A 25,642-nucleotide genomic window follows, 5' to 3' on the forward strand; every position below is an offset into this window, starting at 1 on the left:
TTCATAAAATTAAGTGCAGTCAATTTTCATAACCTCTCTATAAATTTAACTTATATTTTGTGCAATGAAACACATATATTGTCACTGCATTCAAGAGATGTGTTACTAATACAGACTCATGTTGTCTTTATACAGAACTGGTATAATTCAATATTATTTTTAGGATTTTGGCAAATTATGTTTTGAGGATCTCAATTGATTCTCTACAAAATACACAACCTTTCCACTACTAACTCTCAAAGTAACTGATAACAGCAACCAAAGCAGCTTACTCTGAGAAAGAAAATCTAATGAGGTTCTTACTAAATGATTTACATGTCATAATCAATCAGGTGATTTGTGCAACATCTGAAGCACTTAACTGCATCAAAGTCACTCAGGTGACGTCAAGGTCTATGTTACCAAATGATGCTGGTGGCTTAGTAGCTGTACGAGACCAGACTTTTGAAAAGGTGTTCAAAAATGACAAAAAAAAATTTATTTGATAATTCCCAAAATGCTTAATAAAACATCAAGTTTAATTGAAAAATAAGTCAAATGAGAAATAACAGATGTTGGCCCAACTTAACTGAAGTCAACTGAGCACAAACAAAACTGACCTGCAGTAACCTAAATCTACCACAAGAGGGTGGCACAACATAGCAAAAGAACAAACAAATACAAAATTAGCTAAAAACCAATAAAACAAATAAAGCAAATAAAGCAAAGATAACTTAACTTACTATGCAAAGCCAGCCCAAAATATATAAATATTTTGTGTTAATTCTTGTCTGACTGAGACTCTGACTATGTAGATCTAATCTGATAACATTATCACTAAAAATAAACATAGGTGAGATTAAAGAAGAAAAAAAAACTCAAAACAAAAGTCTATTTATACACCAACAGTAAAAAGCTGCAAGACAAGAATGTTTAGATTCCTAGTACTTTAGTCGAGGCTTAAGGAAGGAGAATGAAGAGCAGGAGGAAAAACAGAATCTCAGACTAACCAAAACACTAAAGAGACAGAAACAGTAATCTCAGTAAAGATGTTCAAATCAAGAATAAATGAATTAACACAAGGAAAATACTAAAATGGCAAGAGCTAAATAAATAAAGAAATGCAATCAAAACATAAACAAAAATTTCTAAGACTCATCACATGTCAACAGCATGTGACATACTGTTTATTCAATGTCACATGCTGTTTTTATTTTGTTTTTAATTATGTAAAGCACCTTGAAATGCCTTGCTGCTGAAATGTGCTATACAAATACAATTTTATTGATTGATTGATTGATTGATCTCCTGACAGTGGAGTAAATTTTTGAAAGTATTTCCTGAAGCTACTGATTGTGTGTGGGAATCAGACCAAAATGGAGGTAGGAGAGCAGGAGTCTCATGGTGATAATGTTTAATAAAAAGAAGAATGAAAGACTTACAGAAAACCAACCACAGAACAATCTGACAGCGTGACAGGAAACAGAAAAGCATAAAATCTAATCAAGAAAGAAGGGACACCTGGAGGGAAAGTTGAAGCAGATGAGAAATGAGAAAATAGAGAACAGTTGGGATGGAGAGCAGCCTGACAGGCTGAAAGGAAAAAGTTGAGTAGCAGAAACAATAGAATCTAAGACTAACCAAAACAATAAACTTAGAGAAACAGAAATCTAAGGAAACAAGTCCAAAGCAAGAATAAATTAATTAACACAAGAAACTAACTAAAATGGCAAGAGCTGAGTAAATAAGCAAATAAAAAATCAAAACAGAAACATAAATGAAGACAAAAGTCTTAACACTTACAGATCATGATAAAGATGTTTTAATTAAGCGTTAAATGTTTCATGAACAGGAGAAATATAATTGTGATTAATTTGGAAGATGCAGCAGGATTCACAGAAAGTATTCTTTATATTATTATTGTTTTAGCTCAAAAAATAATATTTACAAAAAATGAATGCTGAGCTACTTCAAGAGATCAAATAAACCATAACTTATTGCTGTGGCTTATTTGATGATCAGAGGGTGATCAGCTCTGATCACCATCTGATCAACTTCAGGAATGTTGCTCGACATTCTGCTGTTTCTGTTGCTGCTCCTCCTCACATTCCTCCAGACGTGTTCCTGTAAAGTCTGTCCTATTCTGTAAGGGACTCTGTTACTGTCCCTGGGTCTCACACAGCGAGTCCAGAGTTTCTTTTCTCAATTGTCAGGACAGTTTGACCAAACTGTAAAACTGCTTGGTTTTATACTTAACTTTGAAAATAAGATCTTTAACATAATTAATTTAATGTTCATTGAGATTTAATATTCTTGATGTGACTTATGATACACGCTACTTAATGGGTGCAAACCAGCTTTAATATTGTGTATGACATGGAAAAAACTGTCATACAGGTTTGTGATGGATAAATTTGATAAGCAAGATGAATGACAGGAATTATTAGAATTTTGTTTTATTTGAACACAAAATGTTATATTTACAAAAAAATGAATGTTGAGCTCCTAAAAGAGGTCAAATAAACACAATTTAACTGACACAACAAAAAGTCAACTTAATAAACCACCCAACTATACAAAGCATAGATGACTTAGCAAAAATATAATGGCTGATCAACACAATTACGTCAGTTAAACAACTAGAAACTACAAGAACAAAACACAGAACAGTTATGTTTTTAATAAACTACACACAAAAGGAAAAAAATCTCAGATATTAATATTTAAATACAAATAGCTAAATATTTGTTTTACTAAAGAAAATACTATTCATCTGTAGCACGAACTAGTGGTGTAGTTCAAATTTCCCCTTCATGTAACAAGATGCTCTAAGCCCTGCTTTTATCTTTTATCTAAGCAGGAATATTTCTCTACAATTTCCTCTTCTATTCCCGTTGCTGCTCCTCCCACCTTCAGGTTATTTCCAGTACGCAGCTCAGCTGTTTCACTGTCAACTTGACTCACATCTCAAATGGAGAGTTTCTTCTTCTCCTCCTTATTCAGCACTTAAGACTGAACATACTGTAAGTTTGCTTTGTTATATATTTTACTTGGAAATCAGGAACTGTAACTGAATTGATTTGATATGCTGTTGGTTTGATAAGCTAAAAACAACAATGTGACATTTGTCAAATAATGTCATAAAATCAGATCAGCAGTCTCTCAAAAGTTTGTTTGCATAAATGGAAAATAAATGTTGGTGACTGAATTCAGGTGCAATTAAATGTTGTCAGACTGTGTAGGTTTCTGAAATGTTATCAGAAAATTTTACTGGGACATTGCTGGCTTATCATTGTGAGCCCCTTCAAAGCTGCAGTATGTAATTTTCTATAAAGAATATGTTTTTGACATATTTGCTGAAACTGTCACCATGTTTTGACAATGTAATAAGAGACAAATAATCTGAGAAAAGATCAATTTCCACCACCATCTCTCTGAGCTATCTGAAGAAATGCACTGCTCCTGACCAAAAACAACCAACAACCAATCAGAGCCAGGGGGAGGGTCTTGGCACTGTCAATCAATCTCATGTACTCGCTGCTAAATAATAATAACTAATAATAACAGAGATACAACTTTCCATGGCAGGAAAGTCGTCATCGGTTGCCATGCTAACTAGTCTGAGCATTGACAACAGGATCTGCTAAGGAAAAGATGTAGAACAGGACCGGGGTAGGAGGGATGAGCAGCGCCAGCTTCTGATTGGTTGTTTCTAGCTAGCACAAGGTGCACTGGAAGAAAGCAGAAGAGCCACATTTTTTCTCTCAGATTGTGTCTCAATCGATAGTCAGAGACTGGAAGAAAATATATACTTTTACTATAAGGTACATACTGCAGCTTTAACCAAAATTAAACAGAAAAAGAGGAGCAGGTGGTTTTTTGTTGTTATTTTTTTTACTGCAAACATGATGTAAAGGATGAACAGTGTTGATCTTCAGATTAGTGATTTGTGTTCCTCCTGCAGATGAAGCTGTGTCACTGATGTGGATGTAAATTCAGCAGCATGGATCAGTGTGAGGACAGACAGGAGGGAGTTTCTCCTTCTAAAACCTCATTGTGTTTGGAACAGGAGAGCCTGAGCGACCCTCAGAGGTCAGATTATCAACTGTCTTTACACTGTGTGCATTTGTCAAATGAATGTCTAAGGTCCAGTCTAAAACAGTCTAGAAGCAGCTGAGCAGATTATGGGCATTGGAAAATCTTTATTTGGATAGAAATATGCATGAAAAGGTTTTATCTAAATATTCTCCATTAATAAAAAGAGCATGGGAGAAGTGGGGGAGAAGTTAAAAACCCAGAACACATTGGCAGAGAGATTTAAGATTTGCTCTAACAGGTTGCATTACGAGGTCCTGGAGATAAACTGAGTGATGCTTCAAAATGAGCATTATTTACATAAAAAATATGCTTTTTCCTATTTAATTATTATATATATCTAATATTGGGGCTGCACAGTGGTGCAGTTGGTAGAGCTGTTGCCTTGCAGCAAGAAGGTTCTGGGTTCGATTCCTGGCCTGGGGTCTTTCTGCATGGAGTTTGCATGTTCTCCCTGTGCGTGGTGGGTTCTCTCCAGGTACTCCGGCTTCCTCCCACAGTCCAAAAACATGACTGTCAGGTTAATTGGTCCCTCCAAATTCTCCCTAGGTGTGAGTGTGTGTGCATGGTTGTGTTTCCTGTCTGTCTCTGTGTTGCCCAGCTGGCGACCTGTTCAGGGTGAACCCCGCCTCTCGCTGGAGACAGGCACCAGCACCTGTCCTGAACCCAACTGGGACCAGGGTGTTAGAAAATGGATGGATGGATATATCTAATATAATTTCCTCTAAAGTTTAAATATTTATGCCTAATATGTGTATGCTTAGACTTTGAAGTCAAAATCATATTTCTTGTTTGAGGACACAATCTTGACCTGTAAAGCTGATTCTAAGATATTCAGTTATTCTTTGTATATTCAATACATTTGCCTGGAAAGACTGTTTGACAAACTGTAGATTGTTATTGATGTGTGTAATTTGGATAATATTGTCTTTAGATAAATATTTTTATTTATTTATTTTTTTTTAAACTGCATGTAATGTGCTGTGTTTTAATATTTTTTTTACATCAGGAGAGATCAGGAAGATGAATCTGAAGTAGAACGTAGAGGTGACCCAAAATTTGAGTCCTTCAAGAGCAACAAGTCAAATGACTTTTTCATCAACTTTAACTCTGACCATCGTTCTAAATCAGAGAGGTGAGTTGTATGTTACTGTGTAAAGGTTTTTATTCAAATATCTTTTAAGCAAATCTACATTGTTTTCAAATACAGGACTGTGGAACAGAGGCTGCAACTGTCTCCTCATAGTTAGAAGGTAGCAGAGTTCTTTCTGCCTGTGAAATGTTTGTGTTGAACATTTTGCATAGTCAAAGTGAAAAGAATAAATCCTGGATGTACTTACAGATAGGTGACTGTTCAGTTTTGAGGCTCATTAATTAGTCTTTTTTTATTGTAGCAGTTTAATGTAATCTAATTTTACAATACAAAATAATTCAGTTCATATCCAAACATATTTCATATCAGTTTCTTTCAATCAGTCATACATATAGAATCAATTTCAGTTTAAAATGCCAATTGGTAAAATGTTAGCCATTTAAGGAAACTCAGTTTATTGCACTGTCACTGACTTTGCAGCAATCCCTCATCCTTAGCAAGCTCCAGCAAAACCAGGCTCAGTGTCAGCAGCCTTTCATGTATTTCTGTGTATTTATTTTAAATGACAGGAGAATACAATTCTGCCTTATTGTCATAATAACAAATTATTAATCTTTCTAATAGAAAACATGTACATAGTGAGGACCAACAGAAGTCCGATGTTCCCACTGATCAGTCTGCCCCGTGCTATCAAACACAGCTGGACTCCGTATTAATGGTCTGTACATGTATTACTTCTCATCTGCTCTTATTACACTAATATTCATGCTGTAGACTAACTGTAAGACTTTAAGTATGCTCAACATATATCTGCAGTTTTCCTCAATTGTATATTGTATATCTTATGTATAATTCTAATAAAACTCTGCAACAGCTACTGCAGGAAAACGTCATCACGTTTGTGAAGAATGAGATGAAGAATATCCAAAAGGTTCTGACATCAGAAAACTCAGAATGCTTAAAGGATCTGAGTGATGATGAGAACATGGTGGGTCATGATGAAGAGCAGTGGAAACACAAGGAGGCATTATTTAATATCATAGTACACTTCATGAGGAAGATGGAGCAGGGGGAGCTGGCTGACAACCTGCAGAGAAGTAAAAGGATTTCTCTAAAGATTTAAGTAAATGATAAGTTTCTAAATAAGTTAGACTGACAATTTTGATATCTGATTTCATTTGTATTTCAGAATTTTCTGGCACAATTCTCCAATGTAACCTTAAATCATCTCTGAAGAAGAGGTTCCAGTGTGTGTTTGAGGGGATTCCTAAAGCAGGAAACCCAACGTTTCTAAATCAGATCTACACAGAGCTCCACATCATACAGGGAGGAAGTGGAGAGGTCAATAAAGAACATGAGGTCAGACAGATCGAAACAGTATCCAGGAAGCCACAGAGACCAGAAACAACAATCAGACAAGAAGACATCTTTAAACTCTCACCTGGAAGAGTTGAACCAATCAGAACAGTGATGACACAGGGAGTGGCTGGCATTGGGAAAACAGTCCTAACACAGAAGTTCACTCTGGACTGGGCTGAAGACAAAACCAACCAGGATGTCCAGTTTATATTTCCATTCACATTCAGAGAGCTGAATCTGCTGAAGGACAAAACGTTCAGCCTGGTGGAACTTCTTCATCACTTCTTTACTGAAACCAAGCAGATCAGCCAGTTTGAACAGTTCCAGGTTCTGTTCATCCTTGATGGTCTGGATGAAAGTCGACTTCCTCTGGACTTGAACAACCAGGAGATCCTGACTGAGGTCACACAGTCTGCCTCAGTGGATGTTCTGCTAACAAACCTCATCAGGGGGAAACTGCTTCCTTCAGCCCGCCTCTGGATAACTACAAGACCTGCAGCAGCCAATCAGATCCCTGCTGAGTGCGTTGGCATGGTAACAGAGGTCAGAGGGTTCACTGACCCCCAGAAGGAGGAGTACTTCAGGAAGAGATTCAGAGATGAGCAGCAGGCCAGCAGGATCATCGCCCACATGAAGACTTCACGAAGCCTCCACATCATGTGCCACATCCCAGTCTTCTGCTGGATCACTGCTACAGTTCTGGAGGATGTGTTGAAAACCAAAGAAGACGGCGATCTGCCCAAGACACTGACTGAGATGTACATCCACTTTTTGGTGGTTGAGACCAAGGTTAAGAAAGTTAAGTTTGATGGAGATGCTGAGACAGATCCACACTGGAGTTCAGAGAACAGAAAAATAATTAAGTCTCTTGGAAAACTGGCTTTTGATCAGCTGCAGAAAGGAAATCTGATCTTCTATGAATCAGACCTGACAGAGTGTGGCATCGATATCACAGCAGCTTCAGTGTACTCAGGAGTGTTCACACAGATCTTTAAGGAAGAGAAAGGGCTGTACCAGGACAAGGTTTTCTGCTTTGTACATCTGAGTGTTCAGGAGTTTCTGGCTGCTCTTCATGTCCATCTGACCTTCATCAACTCTGGTGTCAACCTGATAGGAAAGAATCACAACACCTTGCGTTGGTCTAAGTTATTTAACAAACCGCATTTAGAATATCTTCACCAGAGTGCAATCGACCAGGCCTTACAGAGTCCAAATGGACATCTAGACTTGTTCCTCCGCTTTCTTCAGGGTCTTTCTCTGCAGACCAATCAGGCTCTCTTGAGAGGCCTGCTGCCACAGGCAGGAAGCAATCCACTAGCCAACCGTGAAACCATCAAATATATCAAGGACAAAATCAAAGAGGATCTGACTGCAGAGAAAAGCATCAATCTGTTCCACTGTCTGAATGAACTGAATGATCGTTCTCTAGTGGAGGACATCCAACAGTCCCTGAGCTCTGGGAGTCTCTCCACAGATAAACTGTCTCCTGCTCAGTGGTCAGCTCTGGTCTTCATCTTACTGTCTTCAGGAAAAGACCTGGATGTGTTTGACCTGAAGAAATACTTTGCTTCTGATGAGGTTCTTCTGAAGTTATTGCCAGTGGTCAATGCGTCTGATAAAGCTTTGTGAGTACAGTACTGAGGATAATCAAATATTACCAGTTTCTATTCAGCTTAATTAACTTTAATGATGGCACAAATTAGAACCATCCTATTAAATCTACCCAATACAGCAAAATGCAGTTGATCAGTCAGATGATTGCTTTGAGTCTTGAGAGTTAGGACACACTCATCCTGAGTAAACTGAGTCAGTGTTGAGTCAGTGGAAACAAGCTATTAAATTTTAAGAGGAAAAATTCTACAACAAAACAAAAAGTAGTCCATAACAGAGGCTTTATAGAAGAGGACAGAAATGCAGAAAAACAAAACTGACTGGTTAAACAAAAGAGCTGTCAGGTAACTGGAAGGCCTGCCTCCAATTCTAATTTTAGAAACTTAGATCCAATCGTAAACCTACAGTTTGAAAGGCAGGGCATTGTTGGGAAAAACCTGGTATTTAATACAGACATTAAAAATATATTTCTACATCCTGTATTGAAAATGAATCACTGTACTAGCTCTACTGTACATACAGTGATACTGTAGCTACTACTGTTGAAAACATATCTTTGCTTTAAATTGTGTTGCAGATATAATATGTAGAGGAGGTTAGGAATAAGCTGTTTATGTCACTTTGAAGTTAAAGTAACTGCAATTTGATGAAACATTATTACAAAATAAATGTTAAGTATTAGATACTATAGATAAAACAGTTTGTTGGGAATGAACTTTGTCAAAGCTGCTTTTGCTTCACTTTAACTGTTATGTTTCTTTCAGGCTGAGTGGCTGTACTCTCACAGAGACAAGCTGTGAAGTTTTATCCTCACTTATTAGCTCCCAGTCCTCCAGTCTCAGAGAGCTGGACCTAAGTAACAACGACCTGATGGACTCAGGAGTGACGCTTCTATCTGCTGGACTGAGGAATCCCAGCTGCAAACTCAAAATTCTCAGGTCAGTCATCAGAGATGCTTTCCTACAAATCTCATACCCGCTGGACTTATGTCCGTTCTAAGTATTATTGTCACGTGTCACGAATAACAGTTCACACAATATTATTTACGTTCAAGATTCACTGAGGCTACAAGACCAAAGTTTATCTTATTCCTTAGCCGCCGTTTCTTGTACTGGATGTCACTTATTCCAGTTGCATTAAGTATCATTGGATCAATATATTTTCAGTTTATTGTGTTGTTTCAGCAGATAAAGGACAAAAGCATGTTTTGCACTTCTATTGTTTTCAAAAATATAATGGAAATCAACTCAGGCTTTGAATGAAATGGTTCTGTATTGTGTGTCTGCAGCCTATCAGGCTGTTTGATCACAGAAAGAGGCTGTTCTTCCCTGGCATCAGCACTGAGCTCCAGCAGCTCTCATCTCAAAGAGCTGGATCTGAGGTACAACAATCCAGGAGACTCAGGAGTGAGAGAACTGTCAGCTGTACTGAAGGACCCACATTGGAAACTCGAGACACTCAGGTAAGGAGAAACACTCAACAGTAATGTCTGTCTGTCTGTCTGAGAAAAACCAGAGCTAGGACTATGTATGCTATATCGAACAAGTCTTGTTCGCAGAATTAGTACCTCGTTGAAAACTAATAATCTTTAAGCAGTTGAACCCACTTTTCATTAAGCCTAGATTTTTGTGTTTAAAAGGGTTTTTTTTCTATTGGTTCAAAGTAACATTTTCGGATTAGCTGTATGCAGAAACATTGTTGACAGCTTCACTGTCAACAATGAGTTCAAACTGAGCTGGAATTTCCCCATGACAAAAGACAAGAAGTGTTGGACTCTTCCTCTGACAATAGAGACATCTTTGTAGACATTTATGTAATTTCTATGTTTTCATGATGAAACTAGAGACTGATGGTCTGACCTCCTCCTCCTTTCAGGTTGGAGCCTGCTGGAAATGAGTGGTTGACACCAGGTCTGAGGAAATGTAAGTATGCTTTAAATTTGATTTCAGAGAAGTAGCACTTGGTGAACCATCTTCACTATTTTACATCTCTGTAAGTCGTTTTGAGGTGTCAGTAAATGATCCTTAATTGTGTTCATTCTCTCCATCAGATTCCTGTCAACTCACCATCGATACAAACTCTGTACACCAAGAACTTCAACTCTCTAAAAACAACAAGAATGTGGAAAAGGTGGAGGAGAAAAATGCATATCCTGATCATCCAGACAGATTTGAAGGTCTCTGGCCTCAGCTTGTGTGTTCAGATGGGCTGAGTGGTCGTTGTTACTGGGAGGTTAAGTGGAGTGGGACTGTTTTTATATCAGTGAGTTACAGAGGCATCGAAAGGAAAGAAAAGAAAGAAAACTCTGCATTTGGATGGAATGACGAGTCCTGGAGTCTGGAATGTTCTGATCGTTGTGGTTACTCTGTCTGGCACAATAACAAGAAGAAATGCATCTCATCTTCATCCCCTTATGCTTTATTGTCTTTCATGACCTCCTCCTTCTCTTTATCTAAAAAAGTAGGAGTGTATGTGGACTGTGATGCTGGTATCCTGTCCTTCTACAGAGTGTTATCTGGAAAACTGACCCACCTTCACACCTTCAACACCACATTCAAGGAAACTCTTTATCCTGGATTTACAGTCTGGCCTGGATCCTCAGTGCGTCTTTGTTAAGAACAAAAAATCTCCACTTTCCTTAATTTCTCAAATTATTTACACAACTGAATGTGCATTTCTCAAAACTATTTGTTCAAAAAGCAAAACAACATGGACTGCCTGCAAAGGTCAGTGTATTTCTCCAAATCCTAGTTCATCTTTCCAAAGTCAATGCAATGAAAAAGTCCTTGTTTCATTTGTACATATAATTCAGATTGATTAGTCATGTTGCAGATACAACATTTAGGTTTTGTTGAATAAAATATAGTTCTTCTGTTACAGCATATTTATATACATAATTACTTTTTGGATTTTCTTTGTTGCCTTTTTGTGTAATAGCAAATATTTCTTGTAATATGTCTAAGTATTTACTCTACTTGAAACTGTTGTTTGACCTTTTTATGACTATTTGAATATGTTTTGTAGGATTATAATCCTCTTACACTTGGTGATCCTTTTTTGTTTGTTTTAGATTTAAATTTGATATTAATTTACTTGGCACTAAAACATCCTATTCTCCAAAAACAGGTAAAATTTCTTCTCACATGATCTACTGAAGAAGAAATGAGGAAACAACGTTTTAAAGATTTTTTTCAGGAAATAATAGCTTGAAGAAATTCTGATGATGCCGATCAGCAAACGGTTGACTGATGTTTCTCCAACTGTAACCAGGAAACTGTTGTAAACAGAATAAGAACATCTCAGATTGTTCAACAAATTAAAATATTTATTTATATCTGAATCAGAAATGTTAAATAAACAATGGAGAAACATAAAACCTTAAGCTGGTGCAGACGATTATAAAACACAAAAAATTAAAACTTCATTGTATGTTATGTAATGTTACATAAAGGGGTCTCATGGCTGATGTGTCACTGCTGAATCACATGATGAGGCACAGCCCATCAGGGCTCAGTGTGGTGGCACTGCAGACTAAATGGCATCTTCAACATGATCACCTGCAGGCAGGTGAGCTGTGGTGGGCGTGGCCAGCCTGACATGGAGTTTCCCTGCTGCAGGCTGAATCAGGATAAGTTTGGTATTAAAGTAAAATCAAGAGCAAACAGCAAAACACTGCAGAGTCTTCATGCTGACTGCAGGTGGAGTTCTCTGGTCGGAGTTCGGGTCCGTCACTGTTCTGGTTCTCATGTGGGAGGAGGCCCGTCGTAGCGCAGCATGAGGTTGAAGGATCGGGCGAAGTTGTTGGAGAGTGAGCAGCTGTTCCCATCGTCCATGAGCGGCAGCAGGAAGGCGAGGAGCAGCAGAGCGAGGAAGAGGAGCCACAAAAGAAGAGCCAAACGGCAAATCCTGTACAGCAGCCCACATTTCTGAAAACACAGAGAAGATGGAGCAGAACAACATGAAGCAGCAAATCTGTTGAAGTGATGGAGTGTTTAAGATGTTGTGTTTATCTGCTTAAGTGACGTAGCAGGGTGTTACCACGGTAACATTACCTTTCCTGTTCTTGTTTCAGAGGCTGTCCCCTTTACGTTTTCTGCACCTCTCTGCAGAGAGACAGAATATCAAGTATTAGATTGTTAAGCTTGACTCCATGACTCAGAAACAACACAAACCAATTCTGACCGAACTGTCTGCAGCAGACTCACTGTTGCACTGAAAACCTGGGAGTTTACAGTTCAGAACGGGGAAACATCTCCAACACTGGGGTGGGCATTTATTTTATCTTTAATCCTTGATCTTGATAAACTTCTTATCACGGTAGGTATTTTTGATTTATTGTTGTAAGAAAATATTCCAATTGATGATGTCTAAGGACTCCCAAAACTTGTCGGGATTGATTTTTTAGTGCTTTTTTCCACAGTTTGTTCCATGAAAATCTCAATAAATACCAATTAATTTAAAAAAAAATAATTAAATATAGTTACTGTGTGCAGTTTAACTATACAAATCACACTTCTTTATCTGACTGGTGTCCTAGAGACGTGTATTATAAACAGGAATGAGCAGTATTGGTGTTTGCGGGGCCATAACTGCAGCCATACAATTACCCAGAGTAATTAATAGTTCTTAATGTCATTTTTATCATTATCACAATAATACCACAAAATAACGTGATAAAACTTTATGTCCATATTCATAAATTTCACTAACAAAGTCTAAATAAAACCTCCCTGCAGCAGCAGCAGTCAGCCTGCACTGCCCCCTGGTGGTACACATAAACAGTGCACCAACAGCTGAAGCCCATTCTACCAACAAAATATAAAAGTAACTATTGTAATATAATATCACTGCTGGGCATCATAAGATACAAAATGTTTTACTTTTTGCTACAAAACCGAATTGATTTGAGGTGAATTTGACCTGATTTAGATTCTATATAAACGGGATAATGGTTGTGTTGTGTAAACTGATATTTATGGTGTTTTGGAGTTATAAATAAATAAACTGAACTGACCATAAGCTCCAGTTCTTTTCTCTCCTTGAGTCCCGGTTTAGTCATGATGAGGCTGTTCTCCACTTCCTTCAGCTTGGACTTGTAGAGGGTCCAGCGGTACCGGAGGTCCTCCAGAGGTTCATCCTCACCCTGACGGCTCTGAGTCTGCTGGAGCAACAGCTGAAACATTTGCTGACCTTCAGGGAGTCTGGATATCAAAGCCTGTAGCAGAAGAATTAATTACATAACATTAATCATAAGCCTAACATATTAATAACTTCACAAAAAATTACAAACATAACATGCAGCCTGGATAAAGCATTTATATCTGTGTATAAATGTGAGTCTGAATGGATGAATGTAAATCTAATCTTCTGTAAATCTGAGCTGCAACATGTTTGAACATTTCCAAAACATCAAGCTAAAAAAAGACACAAAAAGGAGGTTGGAATTAAATTATGGAAAGATGAAAGCATAAACTTAGCAAAGTTCATTAAAAGAATGATAAGGAAGAAAATATGTGATGGTTTCAAGGACGAATAACTTCAAATTGTGTTGCAGCTGTTTTGGTTTTGTAGTGCTTTCTTTCCTTTTATGCTTCTGTTCAGTGACTTTTACATAGAAAAAATAATTATTTTGAGATATTTATGTATTGTGATGGTGTATAAAGTGGTACATTAGTGGTAGGCATAAATATAAGTCTTGTGCTTCTGCCTGCATCTTTTCTATCAAGTTTTAAAATAGTTGCAGTATTTTGAAGTATGAGTAACAAATTATTCAATGACTGAATACATAAATTTTAAAAATAAATAAAATTTTATTGTACATATTTTATTGCATTTTTGCCATGTTAATATAATACTAATTATATGTTCAACATGTTAAGATATGAACAATTATGGTTAGCAATACCAATATATGATTAATATGTGATTATGTTGTCAATATTTGATTATAAATAATTTATATGAATAATGTAATGACACTGCTTTATAACTAGATAAGTTAGAATTAAAAGACACTTCAGATTTTTTAAACATTTCTCTTCATGTCAGACTGTTACCTGCAGGTTTCCCCGTCGGGTCTGGATCTCCTCGGCACTGAGGGAACTCTTACTGGTTCTGGTTATCTTCATCAGAACTTCATTCTCTCTGGACAGCCAGGCCTCAAACTCACTCCACTTGATTTGGTTTAGTCCTCTGCTGCCCTGCAACCACCAAACACAACCTGGGTCAGAACCAGAGCTGCTACTTCATGTTCTCTACCAGTGTGGAGCGTCGCTACGTCTGTCATAGATGGAAAAACGATCCAGATAGATCCGATAAATCCACTGAAACCTCAACAATAAAATCAAAAGAGGTGAGACCATCTGGACTGATGTATTTCACTTCCGATACCGATACAGAAATCTGAGGTTCAGTATCGGCCGATACTTTCCGAAACAGAAAATCAAAGCAGAACTGACTTTGTTTTTAAACAGACATTGATCTACTGAGTTACAAATTTATTGGATAAATCTGCACCACTATAGCACACGGAAATGCACCAATAACTGCATGTCAAAACACAACTTTAATGCGTTTATATAGTTTATATAGGAGTACAACAGCCAATGTAAAATAAGTAAGAAAGAGAAAGAACCTTTTAAGTCAATTCAGCACCGTTCTTCCTGTATCGGATTGGAATCGGCCGATACTAAACCTCAGATATCTTTATTGATATCGGAAGGGAATAAAGTGGATTGGTGCGTCTATAACCCTGTGTTTGTAATGAATGACATTCAAACTTTTGCAAATTTTTCTGCTTCAAATTTTAAGGCATTATTAAGAAACCCTCAGTGGTTCTGAAATGTTCTATAGAGCCAGAGAGGAATAATCAGATCAATATTATTTGACAGAGACAAAAGAAAAATGTTTACCCTGCTATCATCTTCTCCTGAAGACGAAGCCGTCGCCTCGTTTCCTTCTCCTCCTCCTCCTCCTGGGACCCTCCGTCTGGGTCCGTCTGTCTGACAGAAACCAGGCCGATCCACTACCTGTGTTACTGAATCTGGTTCTGATTCCAACCGTCCAAAGCTCTCTGCTGATCCAGAGTGAATCTCAGTGGAGCCGCCCTGCAGCCTGACAGGACATAAACACTCAGTCTGCTGCCGAGCAGAACCTGATCAGTACCAGGGTTTGGGTTGAATCAGTTACCTGTTCAGATTCAGGCTCAATGTGAACAGGTCTTCCCAGCGCTGCTTCAGCCGCTCCATGTCCTTCCGAATGTGGACCTGGCCGTCCGTTGAGGTTCTCCTCAGAACCTTCCCACCCTGAGCCTGGATCTGCTGCAGGTGGAGCTCCTTCTCTGGGAATTCACCGAGGAGCTTCTGAGGAGAAACATGGAGGAGAGAGAAATCTTCATCAGGAAGAACCATCTCCACCCTGCACAGGTTATTTCTACAGGGAAGGAAAAAGGAGACTGAAAAAACAAATGAATTCTGACTTTTTTTCCTCAGAATTACTTTAATCTCAGAATGCTATTGTAAGATTGTAAGCAAATGTATTTGTATAACACATTTCATGTACAAAGTGCTTTACAGGAAAATCAACAGCAGTAGTTTAAAAACGCATCTATAAATAAATTAAACAAAAAAAATAAATATTATAGTACGTAATGAATCTAGAAAATTAACTTTTTAATTCTTAATTTATTGAATTTAACCATGTCTAATGAGTCTGTGAGGCAGCCAGGAGAGGAACAAAAATGTTCACAGGTTTAAGATATTTTATGTTTTAAAACATTGTTTTTCCTTTAAAAACTTCAAATAATCTGAGATAATACTCGCAGTATCGTTGACTGACTGTTACAACATTCAGATGTTTAAATGTTAAACTGAGCTGAAGCCTCAGAGAAAATATCTGACCGATTATTGAAGGCTTTCTATAAAACATCACTGCTGGACTTTAGCTTTAATTCTTGCTTCATAAAAACTGCATGTCAGAAAATCTCAGGGTTCATTATGTTGGGTTGGAGTAGCTGTGCCGTTACCGTGGTTACCCATGACTTTTGTTTCTGAGCGGTCAGAAAGTGAGCCGTGCTGCACAGCCGAGATCCAAACACAGAACTGGATCAAAGCAGGATCTGACCAAATCTTTAAGGTCCAGTTATCAGACTAAACCAGTCAGAACCCACTCAGGTTCTGGGGATCGGTTTAGGTCAGAAACATGCGTCTCTCTCTCTCTCCTTCAGAACCGATCATAAAACTGACCTGGGCTTCGGGTCGGCGCCCCTCCACACTCCATCCTCCCGTCGGGCTGCAGAACGAATCCAGCTTCTGCCTCATGACCATAATCCACTTCTCCATGTTCAGAAGGTCGCCGTGGAAACACTCATGGTCCGAGACGATGTCATCACAGTCCTGAATTTTGACCTGGACAAAAAGGAAAGATAAGCTCTGATTTGTTCATCTGTTTTCAGAAAGAAAGAAACGAAGGAAAAGAAAAAAGGAAGGATGAGTGGCTGAATGGAAGGATGGAAAGATGGGAGGGAAGAAAAAATAAAAAGGAAGAAATGAAAGGAGGAAGGCTGGATGGTAAGATGGAAGGGAAGAAAAGAAAACAAAAATTAAGGATAGAAGCAAGGAGCAACGGAAGAAACAGAAAAGGAAGGAAGGGAGGGAGGAAAAAAGGATGAAGGAAGGAAGCAAATAAGGAACCAAGAAAGGAACAACTGTAGGAAGGAAAGGAGAGAACAAAGAAAGGAAAGAAGGAACCAAGGAAGGAATGAAAGAAGGAAGGAAGGAGAGACAGAAGGAAGGAAGCTCTCTCTCACTGTGACTCTCCGGTGAAGCTCGGACCAATCAGCACACAGCTTCTCGTATTGGGTCCGGCTGCTCTGATTGGAGGAAACCAGCGTCTCCAGAACCGTCAGCTGGGCCTTGCCGTCCTCCAGCTCCTTCTGCAGAACCTGAGCCCAGAAACACCAGGACAGTGATGACATCAGAACAAAAGTGTCCTTCAAAAACAGGACTGGTTGAGACCAAAGAAAAAAAAAGAAGAGTTTTTTCTTCCAGTTTTTGGTGGAAAAGAGAGAAGGGACAAAATCGACAAATCATGCTTATAGAAATTATTGAGCTTGTTTTAACTTATCATGCAATCAGTTGATTTATTGCTTATTACGGTGAAATTGAAGCGTCTCCGGTGAGTTTGTTTGAACTCACCAGCATCTGTTCCAGCTGGCTCTTCTTGGCCAGGATGTCTGGCTGAAGAGCATCAGCAGCCAGCAGCCGCTCTCTGAACGCCGACAACGAGGCGAGGATCTGCTTGTACGCTTCGTCAAAGTCTTTGGTTCTGGAGATTAAACTCTGACAGACAAAGAGAACATCAGAACTCGTTGGAGAGAAACTGTCTGCCAGGTTGAGTGGTTTCGTGTTTAGTTCACTGACAGTAGGAGATAAACTCCTCAACCCATCAGACTGGTCGCTGCATGTTTGTGGATCGTTAAGTTTATTATCGACCTGATCAGTTCGGCTGAAACTTTGCTCAATCAGAAAGCGGAGAGCTGTCAGAGATCTCTCCGTCAGCAGCAGCAGAGCCCGAACTGAGCAAATATCAGAGGAGCTTCTGTTTCCTCTGTGAGAAACAGGAGCTGCAGGCTCTGAAAGCCAAACATCAGCTTTCTGACGCAACTCTGACAGAGGCAGAGGAAAGAATACAGGATGAGTTTCCAGCAGAGAGACGGGAGGGCTCCATCCTTGAAACGCAGCAGGAGAGAGTTGATGGATGGAGCTGCAGCGGTGGGAAACTGCAGGTGTAGTTTGAGGAAGGAAGTTTAGACGCCGAGGTTAAAGAAAAAGGGCAGCAAAGAGGGAAGTTTATACAAACATTCACATCCATTTTTGATGTTTTCAGCAGATCAATCAGCTCAAATTTCACCTCTGGAGACGCAAGAATCAAACTTCTACTTCTGCTGCTGCAGGTTATTTGACAGGAGTCTGAATTCAACAAGAAATGAAGCAATTGCAAGATTTAATTTATGAATTAAAGCATTGCTACCCCTCATCTAATTTTTATTAAAATAAAAAATATAGCAAAGAAGATACTGGTGGTTCATGGACTCAAAAACAGTTAATAGGATTCATCGTGACGAATCGATCACTGATCAACTAACTAATAGATGTACTAAAGTCAAAACTGTATAAAAGTATATGCATTTTGCATTTAAGATAAAAAATATGTCAGTTTTATCTTCATTTGGTTAAAATTCAGTAAAATATAAAATATTTTTGCGATCCAAATATGAATCAGTTAAATAATCAATAGATCAGCTGTATCCTGTATTTATATTATATCAATTAGAAATAAAATTTTTCACGTTTTGATGTTAAAAGCATTTTTTTCTTAATCTTTTGCTACAAATGATCAGGTGTGCACTAAAGGAATGATATGCTGCTGAATTTTAGGCAATAAAACATATTTATTTATATTTAACAATAGAATTTATTCATTTGCATCTCTTAATTTATTTCCAATGAATGATCACAGCTGATTATTGTAAAATGTACCAGGTCAGATCAATTCTGGTTAATTGATTGATGCATCTCTACTCAGCTCCTCTCAACAGAGATGCATAACAGAGAGAATATAGCATGTTTTAAATGTTTTATGCCATAAAATAAAACTGATAAGGAAGGACGTTTAGACACCGAAGTTAAAGAAAGAGGGCAGCAAATGATAGATAAACCATTTGAAGTTCATTTTCTGGACACTAGATGTCCTTCTTGAACACTGTTATTACCTAAGCAACAAATGAGTTTATTTTTTTAAGTAAAGTTTTACTTAAAACAGTTTTAGCCACAACTAAAACTAAAACTTCGAGTCGCCCACTCATCCCCCCTCCCCTCCCACCCAGGTGGGCTCAGGTACCTCCAGCCTGTTCTTCCTCTCCAGCAGCTGGTTGTGCAGCAGCTCTCTGGTTCTGACGGCGGCGCTCAGCTCCCCCTGCAGATCGTCAGAACTCTCGGTACCAAACACCGAGTCCAGCAGGTCTCCTTTCACCTGCAGCAGACTCAGACGCTCCTGCAGCTCGGCGCTGTTCTGCAGGAGACCCTGAAGGAAACGACGGAGGAGAGAAATGATGCAGAGTTAGAGGTGAGACACAGAGACACTGGGTCAAACTTTGAGCTGAAGCTGAAAAACAATCCAACAGAGCAGCTGCATAGAAAACATTTAAAACAACATAAAGATGAGATGAATATTTTCCATTAGATTCTGCAGTGAAACTTTCAGTGTCTGAATATTTCTGGTTTCTTCTTTTTACATTTCATCATTTCCATGTGCATTTCATGACCAAAATAATGAAATATTTGCTGTTTACTAGTCCTGGGCGATATGACTTAAAAATAAAATCTTGATTTCTGACTTTTTTCCCCTCACTTTTCTTCCTTTAAAAAATTGCTTATGACAGAAAATATCTTTTAAAAGTGGTTTTTATTTCAATAATTCATTGTGTGAGTTAATCTGAATTCAGAATTAAAATATTTGGAAGCTGTAAAATATGCTTGTCAAACAAGATAGTATTTTTATGAGGGTTAAGATTATTATAGAAACTCAAGAAGTGCATTGTTGAAAACAAAAAAACGAGATTTTCCAAGAAAGCATTAGTGAGGTCAGACACTGATGTTGGTCACCTAATTTAATCTGAGGTTCTCTATCAGATTGAAGCCAAGGCTCTATTAGTCTGTCAGTCAGGTTGCTCCAAAATAAACTCAATCATTTATGTCCTTATAAACCTTCCGCGTTACAACAGGAAGGGCCCTCCCCCAACTTGTTTCTACATTAATGTGAATCTCAATAAATGGTATTAAATCTGTCGGGAATTAAATCCTAAACATAAAACTTCCATCACAGAGTGTAAATATATTTCAATTCTTTATTTCTGTTGAATTTGATAAGATGCAACTAAAAAAAACTATATTTTTTTTCTTGTGGAAATGATATTACATGACCTCAATAAAAAAATTATTTTTAATGTTAAAATGTTGAAAATGTGATGTATTGGCCTACACAAATATCTCTAGTAGACAGTTACTGACTCCTTCAACAAGGAGGCAGATTGCTAAAGAAGCTGAATGTTCACGCAAAATGCTTTGAGCATATTAAAGGAAATACAAGTGGAAATATAAGTTCAGTGGAAGGAAAATGTTTGCTAGAAACATCATCAATGTTATGGATAAATTAAAAAACTGAAAATTATAATTTTACATGAACTTAAATTGTGATAAGGCAAATTAAATAATTAAAAATATAAACAAATATAAATCATCATTTATATTTGACCTTTATTTAAAAAAAATTATTATTATGACGATGGAAAAGAATCGGATGAAGGAACTCAAACTGTTTCTTGAACGTAGTTTAAATATTTTCACACTTATCCATATTTCAAAAACAATCAAATCAAATATCATAGCTTAAAAGACTGCATAGGAAGTCTGCAGCACAAAACCTGCACATTACAGATCACACGTCAGTGTGCGTGTGCGCGCGTGTGTGTGCGCGTGTGTGTGTCATACCTGGATCTTCTGCAGCAGCATGGCCGTGTTGGAGAAGTCGTTGACGTTGTTGGAGGCCTCCATCACCTGAGAGACGGAGTTTGCCCACTGAGAGAAGTTGAGCAGCGGGTCCCGGAGGAGACTCCTCAGCTCCAGCTCCGACTCCGAACAAAGTCTGGAGGCTCTGCTCTTCACACTGAGACACAGAGACGGGAGGAGGACGAGACAGTGGACGCAGTGTTTAACAGACAGCTCTGAGACCTCAACTTGATGCTTCACCTTCAGACTGCAGTGGGATACATTTCTTTTTGTTCAGTCAGATGATGAGCCTCTCTAAAGTTCACTTTGCAGCTTAGAAAGTTCGGCGTGACTCACCACTTCATGAACTCTCTTTCCTTTCAGAACAAACAAATCTAGACGGTTCGGTTTTAGCTGCTGAAAATGAAACTTTTGAAACCTCTGTCCAAGGTGAGAATGAAAACAAACACTGAGCTGTTATTTCCTGTTTCTCCATGGAAACGGAAAACAAGCTTGGAGCTTGTGTTTAATGTATTAATCCCCAATAACCTTCAGCTTTGTTTAAACCCGACAGATTTCAGAAAAAAATATCAAACTGAAGCTCAAGAAAATAAAATGTTTGTGTTGGACAAATTAAAAAAGGGTTTTTAAGCTAAATAAGGAAGGAGTTATTATGAAAAACAGGATTTAGTGATGCAGAACACTGAACATGCATTAAGTCTCTGGTTCTCAGCTCCAGTCAATTCTGTGTGAACTTAACTAAAAGAAAAAGTTTTTATCCTGTTTAATAAAAAATATATATATTTCACTTTCAGCATCATAATACTTAGTTTGGCCCAAAATTATTCATGCAGATCTTTAAGTGATATGAATGATAACATCTTCAACCTGCAGAGACCCAGAATATAAATATAATTGATGAAAATAACTGAAAATGTGCAAAAAAAAATGCTGCTCAGCAACTAAACATTTTTTAAAAAGTATGGTAGTATAGTAGTTTTTCAGTCTACCATTGTGTTTTTCATATAATTGTATTGTCTTGTCATAATCTTTGATACTATTTTTATATAAACTATAATTGGGGGTTAAACTGCATCTCCTGGAGTTGCAGCAGCTTGCAGGTCTGAGCTCATCTTCCTCCCACACTGCGATGTTATTAAAAATTAAACAGAATGTAAAAGAAAAACCTGAGAAAGCTGCATAATTGTTTCTTAAAGATAATTCAGGATTCATTTTGCCTCCAGGTAGCTAAATTACAATTGGACTAAAAAAACAGAAGCGTAAGAATCACTGCAACATGTAATGACACTAAGTCATCACTTTCTTTAGAGATGCTAAAACTCGACTCGAATAATTCCCCTGTTTGCTGAGCTTTTAACAAGTTCAAATCGAATGTTTCCCATTCCTGAAGAAATTTGCTTTAGGAGTCATTTTTGGAGCTGCTCCATTCATTCGGTTGAGGAGCTCCAACTGGTGAATGATGCAAGCTGTGGAAATAATAATGATGCGACAGCACAGGTCAACAAGAGCACTGAATATAAACCACCTGCATCGACAGCATGTTGATATTTGTGTTTGGACTGTTGGTCAAAAACACAAGAAAACCCATAACTCTAAGGAAATTTATTTTCTGCGGTAACTTGCATTAAATTAACTGATTTTTAACAGATTTTTCTGCTTTAGCTGTAGAAAGTGACTCAGCACTCAGTAACAACAGCATCATATTTTTTGGGATGCTCAGATTTATTTGGAGGATTAGGTATATTCTGTAGCATCTTTTTTGGACAACAGGGGGAGTTTGACTGTAATTTGTTTAATCTGAGGGTTTATAGAACAGCCTGGATTATCAAACCCGAAAACTCCCTTTTGAAAATAGGAAACTTTCTTTTAAACTCCCTTTTCCTAATTTCTCAAAATTAGAAAGTTTTTAGGAAATAATATTTCCTATTACCTATTTTTTCAGGTAATAGGAAACAGAAAATTAGGAAATTTCCTATTTTTAGGAAATTTTGTGACCAATTTCCAATTTTTCTGTATGCTGTTACAGATTTTGGGTTGATTTTTTGCATTTTTTACATGTTTTCTTCCAACAATTTGGAAATTCATCCTCAATAACAGTTCTGAACAAGTGACTGTATGGCTCTGATACGTAATCAATCAATCAATAAAATCCAGACAGAATGAGATTAATCGACTTCAGCTCAGCTTTACGTAAATTTTACTCTCCTTTCTGTTAACAATTTACGTTTCATGGTTTCAACATGTTTTACAGCTGCTTTCATCAGATCAGATCAGTTAAATCAGCTGAGAAAACACGTTTCCATGGAAACGGCGGGATTTTTGATCACAGAAACGCACTTACTGCGATAAAACCCCTCAGCTGAAGGTTTGACCGCAGGTTGCTCCTACCTCTGATGTTCTTTAACAACGGCCAGGACGCCGTCTGTGAGGTGGCGAGGATCCTCCGAGAACCTGAACAGATCCTTCAGCTGAGACTTCAGCAGCTCCACCTGAGACTCTTTACCTGCCAGAGTGTTCCTCACGACCTGAAACACAGAGGAGAGACTCTTCAGGTTCCTGGGACTGAATCTCACACAATCCCATCCACTTCAGCATCCCGGCCTCCCACCTTCTTCAAATCTAACAAAATTGGTGTCAAATGTTTCTGCAGGAAAAAGTTTTGTTTGTGCCGCTATCATTTTAAATGCTATTAATAAATATTTCCAGAGGTTATTAAAAAAACTTTGTTTCAGTCAAAGTCTGTGGTACAAAAATCTTAGCAGCACAAACTTAAACAAAAATGTATTTATTTAATTTTTGTTAGATTTTTTTAATTTGGAGGTCAGTTGACCTTTGATTCCCTCTGGAGACATTTATTAGTATTTCTAAAATGATAGCACCACAAACTAAAACATTTTGCAGCACAAACGTTTGCCACCAGTTTTGTTTAAGATGAAGAAGCTGTGGAGTCAAACTTACCGAGTATTTCCTCCACTGCCCCTCCATCTGCTCCTCAGTCGTCTCTGTGCAGCTCTTGGACTCCTGGGTGTCGACCAGCTCCTGGTCCAGTTCCTGCAGCATCTCCCTGATCCGGCCGATATCCTCCCCCAGGCGCTGGCAGCGGGTCACGTACTGACTGTGGGAGTCCAAGCTGCAGCGCAGCCCCTCCTCGGCCTCACAGAGACCCTGCCTCAGCCGCTGCCAGCCCAGCCGCAGCTCCTCGGCCTCCTCCTGCACGGCCTCGGCTCCCGCCGGGGACGTGTTGGTTCTGACGGCGTCGGCCACGCCTTCAATGTGCTGCAGCGTCTTCTCCTCAGTGGCCACGCCTTCGTCCAGAGTCTGAGACAAAGCAAGACGTCAGGACAGGGGGGTTTACTTTCTTACCACATTTAGCCGAGTTTAATAAAATAGATCAAAGTCAATTTGGATGCAGCAAATTCTGCTGTTCAGTAAAGATTTTAGCATAAATGTGGCTTTACCAATTATTTTAACTCTTGATGGTAAAAACATTTTTTTCATTTTAAGAACATTATGTCAGCAGAAATGTTCTTGTGATTAAAAATAAAAAAAGCCTACATTTGCATCAACAACTCTTTTATGCAGCAGAAAAACTGCAGGTGCTCCAGAACCACCCAGTGTCTAACAGGGTGATCCACTTGTTTCCACTTTTGATGCCAATGCAGATATCTGAGGTTTAGCATCGACCAATAGTGATACGATACAGAAAAACATCGCTGAACTGACTTAAAATGTCTCTTTTTTTAAACAGACAGAAATGTACTGAATTACAAATTTATTTGATAACTCTGCACCAGTACAGCAAACATGAAAAAAACAACCCAACTTTAATTTGTTCTGTCAGTAAAATTAGGAGTAACAGCCAATGTAAAATAAATAAAATGAGAAAAAGAGGTGTAAAAATAAACTGCAGCAAATATTCTTTCAAATGGTTCAGAAATGCAGTTAGGAATTCTAAATATAATGTAAAATCAATAACAAAGCAAAATGTAGCTCTAAGCACAAAGACTTATAGATCTAACTCTGTCATCAATACCCGATCTAGAATATCTCAGCATCAGGACCAATCCAGATATTAGGATCGGATCGGTGCCTCTCTAGTTTCTCTCTCTGACCTCGCCTGTCACTCTGCGGACCTGGAACCGGCCAGCAGACGCTGACATGCTGCTGGCAGCCATTGGACTGACCTTTAATGCTCTCAATTTGTTCTCTGGCGGTTCGTCCAGCTTCATCAGCTCCGTCAGCTCTTTGGTTTTAGACACCAGCCAGGACTGGAACTTCTGGACGTGGCTGTGGAACATGTGATGCTCTTCGCTGATCTTCTGCAGCAGCGTCAGACGCTCCTAACCAAACAGAAAAATAAGAAACATCTAGAGGTGTTCTACGACCCGGTCAGGATGATCCGGGGTAAATCGGGTCTCACCTGGGCTCGGTCTCGGACGTCCACGTAGTCCTCCTGCAGCCTCTGCTGGGCCTTTGCGTCCACGCTGGGATCCTCGATTCTGCTGTGCAGAGCGGCCGCCTCGTCCAGCAGCCTCTCCAACAGAACCGCCTGGCTCTTGATGTCGCTGACGACCACCATTTGCTGCTCCACCTGCCACAGCTTCTCCTTCAGGCCCATCTGCAGCTCCACGTCCAGGTCCAGGCTGCGGCGCTGCTTCGTCAGCCACAGCTCAAACTCCTCGTACGCCTTCAGGTACTCGCTCCAGTGGAGCCACACCCACTCGATCCGGCTGCACAGAGAGAGACGGGGCTAAACTTTACTTTACAGCTGCAACTAGATATTATTTTACTAATCAATTATTCTGATAAATAAATCTGAAGATTTTTATTTAACTATGTTAGCCTTTATTTTAGAAATGCATTAAATATTCAAAAAACAATTTAAGAAAACAGGTTTTCTTAATTTATTTCAATAAATAAGATAAATTTTATATAAAAT

General features: G+C 38.5%; 2 protein-coding genes across 5 annotated transcripts in view; one reads left to right on the forward strand and one right to left on the reverse strand.

Annotated features, from left to right (window-relative positions):
* The first annotated feature begins 2,749 nt into the window (after window positions 1-2,749).
* Window positions 2,750-11,376, forward strand: LOC106951682 (protein NLRC3-like). The gene is made up of 10 exons (XM_015039341.1): window positions 2,750-3,002; window positions 3,944-4,071; window positions 5,084-5,209; window positions 5,792-5,885; window positions 6,042-6,264; window positions 6,357-8,151; window positions 8,902-9,075; window positions 9,426-9,599; window positions 10,013-10,059; window positions 10,188-11,376. The coding sequence occupies exons 2-10, from the start codon at window positions 3,983-3,985 to the stop codon at window positions 10,751-10,753; spliced, it is 3,288 nt and encodes a 1,095-aa protein (XP_014894827.1). The 5' UTR covers window positions 2,750-3,002; window positions 3,944-3,982; the 3' UTR covers window positions 10,754-11,376.
* Window positions 11,377-11,443: 67 nt separating this feature from the next.
* The window catches only part of syne3 (spectrin repeat containing, nuclear envelope family member 3), a 25,276-nt gene continuing 11,077 nt past the window's right edge, over window positions 11,444-25,642 (reverse strand). For all 4 annotated transcript variants that reach the window (XM_015039344.1, XM_015039342.1, XM_015039345.1 and 1 more), the window contains 15 exons: window positions 25,124-25,433; window positions 24,888-25,043; window positions 23,662-24,021; window positions 23,092-23,228; window positions 20,686-20,860; window positions 19,037-19,219; window positions 17,332-17,475; window positions 16,944-17,078; window positions 16,381-16,542; window positions 15,326-15,498; window positions 15,049-15,250; window positions 14,194-14,337; window positions 13,152-13,352; window positions 12,190-12,240; window positions 11,444-12,063 (listed from right to left, as the gene is read on the reverse strand). In XM_015039344.1, coding sequence (XP_014894830.1) covers window positions 11,881-12,063; window positions 12,190-12,240; window positions 13,152-13,352; window positions 14,194-14,337; window positions 15,049-15,250; window positions 15,326-15,498; window positions 16,381-16,542; window positions 16,944-17,078; window positions 17,332-17,475; window positions 19,037-19,219; window positions 20,686-20,860; window positions 23,092-23,228; window positions 23,662-24,021; window positions 24,888-25,043; window positions 25,124-25,433 — 2,716 coding nt within the window. In that variant the 3' untranslated portion in view covers window positions 11,444-11,880. The remainder of the gene's footprint in view (window positions 12,064-12,189; window positions 12,241-13,151; window positions 13,353-14,193; window positions 14,338-15,048; window positions 15,251-15,325; window positions 15,499-16,380; window positions 16,543-16,943; window positions 17,079-17,331; window positions 17,476-19,036; window positions 19,220-20,685; window positions 20,861-23,091; window positions 23,229-23,661; window positions 24,022-24,887; window positions 25,044-25,123; window positions 25,434-25,642) is intronic.

Source organism: Poecilia latipinna, unplaced genomic scaffold (assembly GCF_001443285.1).
Source record: "Poecilia latipinna isolate Pla-1442-1.1 unplaced genomic scaffold, P_latipinna-1.0 Scaffold468, whole genome shotgun sequence".
Lineage (NCBI taxonomy): Eukaryota > Metazoa > Chordata > Actinopteri > Cyprinodontiformes > Poeciliidae > Poecilia > Poecilia latipinna.

Excerpts from the sequence above, each read along its gene's own strand:
- LOC106951682 (XM_015039341.1), top strand. The coding sequence starts at position 3,983 with ATGGATCAGTGTGAGGACAGACAGGAGGGAGTTTCTCCTTCTAAAACC. Across the intron at positions 9,076-9,425 it reads TGCAAACTCAAAATTCTCAG|CCTATCAGGCTGTTTGATCA; the intron begins GTCAGTCATCAG and ends GTGTGTCTGCAG. Across the intron at positions 9,600-10,012 it reads TGGAAACTCGAGACACTCAG|GTTGGAGCCTGCTGGAAATG; the intron begins GTAAGGAGAAAC and ends TCCTCCTTTCAG.